Source organism: Quercus suber, unplaced genomic scaffold (assembly GCF_002906115.3).
Source record: "Quercus suber isolate HL8 unplaced genomic scaffold, Cork oak 2.0 scaffold_51, whole genome shotgun sequence".
NCBI lineage: Eukaryota > Viridiplantae > Streptophyta > Magnoliopsida > Fagales > Fagaceae > Quercus > Quercus suber.
This window is the reverse complement of record NW_027069516.1, coordinates 1,224,952-1,235,598: the sequence shown is the minus strand read 5'-3', so window position 1 is coordinate 1,235,598 and position 10,647 is coordinate 1,224,952. Positions and strand designations below refer to the sequence as shown.

At 34.3% G+C, this 10,647-nt stretch overlaps 1 protein-coding gene across 1 annotated transcript; it reads left to right on the top strand.

Moving 5' to 3' along the window:
- The first annotated feature begins 5,330 nt into the window (after nt 1-5,330).
- On the top strand, nt 5,331-9,972 carry LOC112035337 (ABSCISIC ACID-INSENSITIVE 5-like protein 3). Its single transcript, XM_024068166.2, has 3 exons — nt 5,331-6,175; nt 6,299-6,370; nt 9,821-9,972. Exons 1-3 carry the CDS (start codon nt 5,435-5,437, stop codon nt 9,893-9,895), a joined length of 888 nt encoding a protein of 295 aa, XP_023923934.1. The 5' UTR covers nt 5,331-5,434; the 3' UTR covers nt 9,896-9,972.
- Nucleotides 9,973-10,647: the final 675 nt, after the last annotated feature.

Genomic DNA, 10,647 nt, shown 5'->3' with positions numbered 1-10,647 from the left:
TTATTATATTTCTTGTGTTGTAAATTAGAAGTGAGTAAACAACAATATGTTTCATATCAAGCTAGGAACAACAGTATGTTGCTTTCCATTAATCATAGTCATTGTCAGATCAATTTGTATAATTTGAGGTATCTTTAACATTTTCCTTTTATGTTTAGGTGTAAGGACACCAATCCATCATCCTAAATTATGCCACCAAAGAGAGTTCTTTTGCTTTAATGCTTGTAGGTGGAAAATATTAGTGTTCTTTCACCTTTCGCTCTGAGCTAATGGCATCTTTAGTTCCACCACTTATATCTAAAGTGGTCTTTCCTTGCTTCCTAAACAAATATCAAACATAAGATAACTTAAAAAATGAACAAATGAATCTCCTTTAACACGCAATTGGAAATAAGCATTAAAATTTGGACAAACCAGTTCACCTTTCCTTTTCTTTCTTATTTTCAGTTTGAAAGAAGTATGTCTTTATGTATTGCCAATAAAATTGACATAAAGTAAACGCAAAGTCTACTAAAGAAAAAGAAAAAAGTAGGACAAGTTGATTCAAAATTACACTATAGTCCCATGTTAAAGAAAACTTTTTCAATTAGTCATCTTTAAAATTTCATGAATATAAGTACAGCAAAAAGGGAATATTTACAATTCAGGTTGCCAGGTGTTACTAGTCAAAACCTTAGGATCTTTTCTTTCCTTCTACACCATAAAAATGAATAGAGATTCTCCTACACTTATTAGGTAGCCCCTTGATATGCCAACAGTATATGAAATTCCTACTTATACTAGGTTCGTTATCTGTGATGTTCACTTTCCAAACTAAAGGTTTAACTTTTATGCTTGCCATTGCTCATTTGCTTGGCAAATGGCAAAAGAACAGTGGGATACTTGATGCACTTTCCTTCATGAATAAGGGTTCCAATCTCTGAAATTCTTACTTTGTGGGCACGCCACTATTTTTGGCAAATCATACAATCAATGTTCTTTATGTGACTCATAGCTTTGTCCTCTGTTATGTCTTATAAGAAGAGACAGCAGTCACAGCACAGTTCATTTAATCCATAAGTCCTTGGCGCTTGAAGTACTAACACTCAACAGAAAGAAAAAAAACAAAAACAAAAAGCGAGTTCTATATTTGTTTTCTCTGTTTAGTTTTTAACACACTGTACTATGTAAGTGGCCAGACAGAGACAGACAACAATCTAGGGATCTAAAGATGCATTTCATAATTGATGGTTGAGATGATGAATGCACATTGCACATGCATATAGAAAGTATTGATTATAACCCAGGGGTTGGCCAAGTTGGTTGGGCTCTTGGTCTCAAAGTGCTTGTACTGGGCTTGACTAAGTGTGCTCTCTAGTTCGAGTCCTGCTACCTGCACTTTGAAAAGAATTTCCTGCGCCAGTGCTTTACCCCTTCGTGGGCTCACCCGACACGAACAGTGATTAGTCTCTAGTTGAAAGTCTTGAGGAAACAGATTATTTTTGTCTTTAGGGATGTTAATTTTTTTCCTTACAATTTTAGCCTATTGGGCCGCCTCTTGTAATTGTGATGAGTCTATCTTTATCTCCTCTCTTCTTACGTGTGCTTTTGTTCAAAAAGTTAGAAATGAATTGTGGTCATCTCTTGTTCCTTTATAATATATTCTTATTTATCACAAAAAAGTATTGACCGATCATGTTTGGTTACTCTCATTCTAATTTTTATTTGGGTTTTGTTAACAAGTGCTCTCATGAATTTTTTAAGGAAGCTTCAAATGAGTCTTATCTATTTTACGAAGTAGCAAACATTAATAGTAAACAAATGCCCTTTAAAATAAGAAAGGCTCATCTCTTTATAAAAATTAAAAAGTCAATCAATTGCATTAAAAAATTCAATCAAGGAGTGCACACAAACACCCATTAAGAGAACCCTATTATAGTCGAGTACCATTTACTCAATTATGTGCTCATTATGGTGGTCCGAGAGAACAAGATTTATGAGCCGTTGGAGATACTTTCCTATTTGTAGTGTAGTCTCAACCCTCAAGTCTAAAAGTGCATAGAAAAGTGGCAAACTCATTTTGATTCCAAGTGGGGTCACAACAAAACATGTGTAAGGGAGTTAATACAACTAAGCAAAGGATTCTAAATGTTCCAAGAAAACCATACATACACACACACACAAGAAAAAGTAGTGGGGAAAGAAAAAAAGAAGGATTCAAAGTACTATTTGATGGTGATATCTGAAACTATTGGTTTGAAGACTAGAGCTAAGTAACCAAGATGGTGTTTCTCTCTTTCTCTGCGAAAACTGAAAATTCCAATCTCAGTGCTTGTCTGTCACCAATGAAAATGCAGGAGATGGGTCTTGTCGAAGCTAAGGGTATCATTATTCATCAGTGTATCACCAAAAGAAAATGTCACTCTCAAAAACGCACTACATTTCCCATAGACGAGGAGTGCTAATGTGCCACGAAGCAATCGAATTGCCCTTTCTGCTTTTGTATCTTTTATGTTTTTTTTTTTTTTTCCCTCTGGAGTGAGTCGCTTTCCACTTTCCACTTTATATGTGCGTTTGTATTTATTTAATTGGTATTTGAGAGCCCATCAAAAAGATCTTGAGAAGTGATTGCATTAGCCTTTGAAAAATAGAGATAGCATATTCTCCATAATCTTAATCCCTTTATTTTCAACTATGTGCAAATCAAGTCAATCTATAAAAAATTATTGTGAAAATATTGTGAATATAATATAAAAAAATAAGTTTCATTAAGTGTCAATCAGACAATATCTTTGTTTGAGTAACTATCTTAATATTAAAAGTAATTATTACTTGTAAAGTTCGCATGTATGAACTTATCGTCCAATGTGCAACTTACTTTTATATGACATGATATGAGCAATTGAGATTTGTCAATGCAAAGTTTATCTTGCTAATCTCCTTATCTTCAAACTAATGATGATTGCATTGCCAATTTCATGTTATTATTACTGTTAGAACATGCATTGAATATATGTAGGCCCAAAGAGGCCCGAACCCATTACTGGTGCAGCACTCCCCATTACATGTGTACCTACTACCTAGCACTCTTGTTTCTTGTACATCACTCTCACCTATAAATATAGGGTTATGCTTGTACAATTAAAACATGCAGAATTACAGAATTATTTCCATTCCTTCACTCCCTCTTTTGACATGGTATTATAGCCTTTATTTATTTATTTATTTTATGGCCTTTACTTAGGTTCAAGAAGCCCATTATCAACCATTGCTCAACTTAGTCATTGACGACCATTGTTTGACTCAATACTATCAACAATTATTCGGATCACTCTCCATCAGCCACCTTATCAATACTTTTCACAATCGTTTGATTACAACCTTCAAAGTCTCTATGTTTGTAACCCAACATACCAATTAACAAATTTCCGTTTGGGAACTACTTATTTTACTGAAACGAAAAACTTTTTTGTTGAAAATATGTTAAAAAAATTATTAAAAAAAAAAAGCTAAAAACTTACTTTTAGAGCAATATGACCCACTTAATAGTGCAATGGAACTCACGTTAAAAGCAAAAATAAGTTAAAGTAAAATAAGCTAATTTTTTCTCAGATCCCAAACGCAACCCAAATCTCTCAAAAATTTGCAATAGTTGGTTGAATCTCCAACAAATAGTCTAAATGCACCAATATCATCACCTAGAGCATTGGACACACGTCCCGTTGTCTCGTGTGCCTAACACATCAAGCCACCATGTCAACCCTAATTGTTTGCCACATGCTAAATCCAAAGTGAGCCACTTCAGCCCTAGTCCTAAAATGCCACGTAAGCCCTACTTCCATCTCAATGATAAGTTAGATGCCATCAACGTTGACCGGTACTGTTTACATTCATTTAACATCTTTGCCGCCGTTGACCGGCATTAACTGTTAACCACTGTTGCTTACCATTATTTACCAACGTTGATTGTTGACCACTGTTGCTAACTAGCACTGACCAAATATTTTTAGCCATTGTTTTTTCAGAGAAAGGAACACTCCATCTTTTTCATGTTCCTTCCGTCGAGCCATTCATTAATGTCTTTACCAAGCCTCATCCTCCAGCCAATTCTTGTGCTCTTGTCACCAAGCTTTAGTTGCTCTCTCAGCCACCCCGGTTGAGTTTGAGGCAGTATGTTAGAACATATATTGCATAGTTGTGGGCCCAAAGAGGCCCAAGGCTATTACTTGAGTAGCACTCCGCATTACTTGTGTAGCACTCTTGTTTCCTCCTTTTGCAATAGATTAGAAGTAATCTTCCTATATAGACCTTATCATAAATTTAATAGTAATATTATGGATGTTACAAATTTTATTACATAAATTTTACAAATTATCAAATTTTTAAAACCAAGAATATAAAAAATAATTAATAAATTTATTTATTTTATTAGTGATGTAGCACAAATCACATTCATTATCATGTCAGTTTATGAACTTGTATAGCAAAATTGGTGATAACTTTAGCATTTTCCTAATTTTTAGTTAGTGTGACTAATAATTTAATGAGAGCCAGAGGGATGAGCTTACTCCTAGAGTAATGGAATAATAATAATTAATTACTCGAATATTATTTTTGATTAAGATAACCCAACAAACACTCGAATTTGAGCCTTGTATCAGCCTAGCAAACCCAATCTAGACTGTAGTGGGCTCCAAAAGACATCGGCTTGCTATTATGCGGGGCCTGCAGCCCAATAACAAGCCCAACCTCAGCTCTGAGCAGTACTAGACCTTGAATGCTTCATAAGAATTTGGATCCACGCCCCGCCAGGAAATACCAGAAAGAACTGTCTCAACGGTCAGTTCTTCTGTCCTATTTTTCCTCTCTCATATCATGTGGAACTGAAAATGACTGTAAGATCATGAAATCCAAAACCAAATCAAGAGGAAGCGAGAAACTGCTACAATGACAGACACACACATGCACATGTACAGATGAGTAGGGCCGTTTCATATTGTTTGGTTGTTGCCTTGTTGGTCATGAAAATCAGCTCTATATCCCAACAAAATAGCATGACAATCAGGAGTGGCTGTTGAGATGTACAACTCTATCTCTCTCTCTCTCTCTCTCAGAGATAGGATTGTTTTCAACCATTCAGCACCTGCCAGATCGTTTTTTGTGGGTTCCTAGCTTTTGAGAAAATTCCTTAACAATTCAGTCTTCAGTCTTCACCTATTTGCTCTCAGCGTTTCACTCTTTACAATGTGACTTCTTTTCCTCCAACCTTTTTCCTTGATACCCATCATTCAATAAGGTTTATTTTCTTAATACCTTAGATATTTACTTTTGTAACAAAGTTTTCTACTTTGAATAAAATTTCATTGTATTGGGTTAGCTCTAAATTTAGCTACCCTGATAGCTTGTATTGTGAAAATTTGATCTTGGGAGTTGTGTTTCCATTGGAATCTCCAACATGGGTGATAGAACAATGGTGGTGTCTCCAAATAGAGGTCAGGGGTCTCTGTATAATCTCACTTTTGATGAGGTTCAGAGCCATCTGGGAAATAACATATGTAAACCTTTGAATACTATGAATTTGGATGAGTTACTAAGGAATTTGATGTCAGTGGAAGAAGGCCAGCTAGTGCAAAACACTTCTTCCTCATCGTCCGCATTGTTGTTTCTTAAGAATTTAAATTTGAACGGAACTTTGAGGAAGAAGACGGTTGACGAGTTATGGAAGGAAATTGTTCACAAACAGCATGTGAATGAGATGGAAAAGGAACAATCAACTCTTGGAGAAACAACTCTTGAGGAGTTTCTAGTTCGTGCTGGTGTTATTAGTCCTCAGCCAATAATGGCAATCGATCCAATGGTTATGGTGTCTCAGCAAGCAGACTGGTTGCAATTTCAAATGGCAGCTGTGCAGCAACAACATCAGCAGCAGCAGCAACAGATGATAGTTCTGGATTCAAGTTTTAATGTTTCTGAATCAGTGTATGAGAACCCAGTTTTGGATGTTCGTTACTCTGAGAACCAATTGGCTTTGTCGATGCCAATGCCAGCAATATCATCAGCATCTTCAGATTCTCAGGTAGCTGCTGAAAGGAAGCGAAGATGTTCAGATGAGATGATGGAAAAGGCTATTGAGAGGAGACAGAAGAGGATGATCAAGAACCGTGAGTCGGCTGCTAGGTCAAGGGCAAGGAAGCAGGTTAATATTGGAGATTATATGCATTTTCTGATTGTCTTAATGGAGAGGATTTATGATTTGCTTGATTTTAGCGTCAATTAGAATCTATGGTTATGAGTATGCTTTTTGTTTTGGTGATCCAAGGCTTATACCATTGAGTTGGAGACTGCTGTGGTTAACCTAAGGGAAACAAATAGCTTGATCAAAAAGCGAAAGGTAAATATTCATACCAATTAAATTCATTTTCATATTTCTACTAAAACTGGCAATGCACACATTAATCATTGCAGGAATAGCAGTAGTTTCAAGTTTCAACTCTACCAATGTTTACCAAGAGTGCTTAACTGAATTCATAGGCACATGCATTCTCTTCTATCTTGTTTAAACTTTGTTTCTCGGTAGATATTTGTCAAATACGAGTTTCCAAGGTTGTATTTACATTTTTAAAAACTGTAGTTCACCTGAGACATGATGAATTGATGCTGTAAGAACAGAAGCTTTAATACTAATTCGCTGCTATAATGGAAGTTCAAATACCAAGATTGATTGTGAAATATTATATGAACTTCAGAAAAATCTCAAAAACAAATAATAGAAATGAAGAATACTTGAAAAAAAAAAATAGACACAATTACCCAAAAAAAAAAAAAAAACATAAAATTTACATAGTTTCAGCAATAGCCTACGCTCACGAATAGCAATGAATGAATTCATTATAATAAAGAGAGATTACAAAATGTTTAGGTACTCAAAGACACTCAAACTCTAAAGCTCTCTCAAACTAATGCAAGCCTCTCTCCATATGAAAGGACCTATGGGCTAAAGCCCCCAAACCCTTTGTGCTATTGTCTATTTATAAGACTTGAATACATATTATTTGATGGATATAGAATAGTTTTCTTGGTGGCCAATGTATACATTTTGTAGACAATGAGTCTTATTACTTATTTAAAAAGAAATAGACTTTTCTTTTGTACAAAAGAAAATCTACACAAGTCGAAATAGGAATTTGAGACAATATTTAATAAATCTCTACCTTGACTCAAATTCCCCCAAAAAATTTTCCAAACCAAATCAAATTAGGATCATCGTCCAAAAGGCAAAAATCACAAATTAAACCAAACTCTACAACAATTCTCCACCTTGGCAAAATTTCCAAAGCACCAATTTAATCAAATTCCTCTCTACCTTAGCATGACAAGCCACCAAATACAAATTTTCAATAAATCTCCTCTCAAGTAACAAATGTGTCATGCCCGACAAAAAAAAACAAAGTGCAATCACCCCAAGCTACCTCCAAATGTGCTAATAGATGCCAAATGCACCTAAAGATGGTGCCAAAAGTTTATCTATTGATCTTCTCCTAGTCTTTCTGTGGCATCATTCTCTCCCAATACCAAGATCCACGAACCAATCAACAAAATCTTAAAAGAGAACAAATTTAAACGCCTAAATAGCAAACTTGGACTTTGAAGAACAAATTCAAACGCCTAGGTAGTGCTCTGGGTTTTGTAGAACAAATCCAAATGCCTAGGCAGTGAACCTTGGCTTAATGAACAAATCCAAAAGCTTAGCTAGTGAACAAGCTTTGATACAATTGTTGGGGAAATAAAACCTTGGGGAGAAAAAAAAAAAAAAAAGCAGTGAAATTGTTCATTCAGTATTAGGTTTGAGAGGTTTGAGGGCAAGCTTTTGTAGCAAATATAAGATTATACTTGAAATGATTGGGTTAAGACCTTTTTTTAATATTCTTGTTAAATACTTTGGTTTATAACTTTATATTATATAGTTTATTAATGAAAATTACTTTGATTTGGTGTGATTAATTTAATTTCAAATTTAAGAATAATTTTATATTATTATAATAGATGTGGGGCAGAGCACGTTCACAGAAAGTCGGTCTTGCAAGGCAGGGCAATAACCATGTCAGGGAGGGCGGAGCACCCATGATCCGGTCTTGCTTCACCTTGGTGTCATCCCAACTTGATACATATGCGTATTCATACATGTGTGCCCTTGTCTTTTTGTGTGGATATGTGCATGTGTGTTAATGTTCTAGCAAGTAGGGACAAATGTTGTACTTAAAATCATGAGATTTCTACTATATTTGAAGATAGGATAGAGTTTGCTTAATCACATTCTGACATAAATCTATGGGTTTGGACTTTGGATCCCTTTTACTTTAAAATGTTGGGTAGCCCCCCTTTGCTGAGATTTTACAAAAAAATCTGAACAGCATCAATTCTTTTGCTAATTGATTGGCAGGTAACCTTCAAAGATGAAAGGATGTAACTTTCTTTTGCAAAGATTGGTCTGTACTGTTCTTGTGGTTTTCTATAGATTATAACACTTATTACCAGACTAAAGATAGCCCCAAAATGGAAGTACCTAGCCTAGGGTAATTGAGAGCAGGCCAAGGACCCGGCCTAAAATAACCAACCAACATGAATGCAAGAAGTTATTTAGGTTTCAGTGGAGAGTATCTTTCTAAAACCAGAACTCTGTTTCTGAACTGCAGGGAAGCCATTGTTTTTTGCAGTGTGAGTATCCTAGTGGAATTGTTTGGCTATGCTATGGTTATGTCCTAAGACTGTCCTAGGGGTAGTATTCTTCAATGTTGCCGTGAAATTAGCTGGGTTCACTAGGGGAGGGCACCCTAGTGACTAGGGTACCCTTGAGACTCCACTAAATGCTGTTGACATTGCATTACTTACCAGAGTAGGTACCTCAGTCACCAAAGGCAAGATAGGAAAAACCATATTCAAATTTGTCTCCATTATAGGACACGTTAGCCGACACAATCAATTGAAAAAGTATTATTGGTAGAGAAGGCATAGGAGATAGGCATGAGAGACTTGGTTGCCCATCTGCCCCAAAAGTTTATTTATTTATTTATTTATTTTAATTTTTTATGAAGGATACTGCAAATTTTAATAAAAAGCATTTAAATATTTATTTATTAGGTAATTAATATCTTCCGATTACACACATTATTACATTATTGGTAAGATTTATATAGTAAAATTTGTAGTAATTATAATTTTTTTTTTTTATGACACTAATAAAATTTCATTGCAGCTCAATCATCTCTTTGAATGCCATTTAATGGTGAATTCTAGTCCATAATATATTGTTCCTTAAAATCTCCTTGGAATTTGCAAGCAATGAACTAAAACTAACGTTCAAGAGTCATGTCTTTTAATTACCTTTTTTTTTTCTTTTTTTCTTTTTTCTGTATTTGATCAGGGTCATTATTCTTAGTTGACAACTTTTCTTTCTTGGCCATAGATGCTGCTCCTAGTGCAAGTACATAATAACTCATATTTAGTGTCTGATTAAGATTTGTTTATTTTGCTGAAATTGAAAACTTTTTATTGAAAATACTACTATAAATAATAAAGATAAAAGTTAACTGAAATAGTACAGTGAGATCTATAAATAATATCAAAAAGTGCAATGAGACTTATAAATAGTAGCAAAAATAAGCTAAATAATAAAATAAGTTAGTAAAAATAAATATTTGCCATGAGTTCTTATGTTAGTAGGTCAATACTTCTCATTCTAATAGAAATATTTATCTTAGAAATTTGTTAGGAACCATGAGTTCAACAAAAAGAGTTTGCTAATTATTGTTAGTCTTCTATCTTATTAATGTTTTTGTTGCAGGAAGTGGATATACTGTTATCTTCAATTTCAACTCCCATGCCCAAATACCAATTGCGACGGACTAGCTCGGTTTAGTTCTAGTATCTTTTCTATATGCACATTCTATTCATTCATTATCCAGCCTATAAATTTTCATTTGCATTGTTGAGACTGGTTTGATGTTTCATAAGGAGGAACTTATTAGTTGGTGTACAGGCTTTTGAGTTTTGAAGAAAACCATACACCAATAATTTCCACATTACCAATGAGAAAGAAAAAGAAAAAGAAAACACTTTTGAAACTTTTGGGCACCAAGAATGATCCTCTGGCATTCTTGGGAAATTTAATCAGTTCAACATTCAAACTCAAATCTATTATTCTACAAAACTTAAATCAGTCCTGCAGACAAGCTAGAGACTCTAACATAATATGTCTGTCAGCTGACTTGACTCCCAAAGCCATTGCTCAGATCAAGTAATTAATTGGACTGGTTAAGATTCCCTAATTAATTAATCATCAACGTGTCACTATATCGAGTAGCTGTAAGCATGCATCACCATATTAAGAAGAGCAGGAAAATAAGAATTTGAAGAATAATATCTAGTCTTAATCCTAAAATTTGCGGAGTTTGTTATATATTTGAGAAATAATATGTCCACAATATTTTTACAACATTTTTATAACAAATCCTAAATAAAATATTGTTACTGGTTATTATTGTTAGGATAAAAAAGTAATCTTAGTGTTAAATTCAAATTTGAATCAATAACAACTAATCACATGTGATTTGTGGTGAAAATATTGTAAAAATAATGTGGATGTGGCATCTCTCTATGTATTTTTAACAA

Coding starts and splice junctions, on each gene's coding strand:
- LOC112035337 (XM_024068166.2), top strand. CDS start 5,435: ATGGGTGATAGAACAATGGTGGTGTCTCCAAATAGAGGTCAGGGGTCT. Junction 6,176..6,298: donor GGTCAAGGGCAAGGAAGCAG/GTTAATATTGGA, acceptor TGGTGATCCAAG/GCTTATACCATTGAGTTGGA. Junction 6,371..9,820: donor GCTTGATCAAAAAGCGAAAG/GTAAATATTCAT, acceptor TTTTTGTTGCAG/GAAGTGGATATACTGTTATC.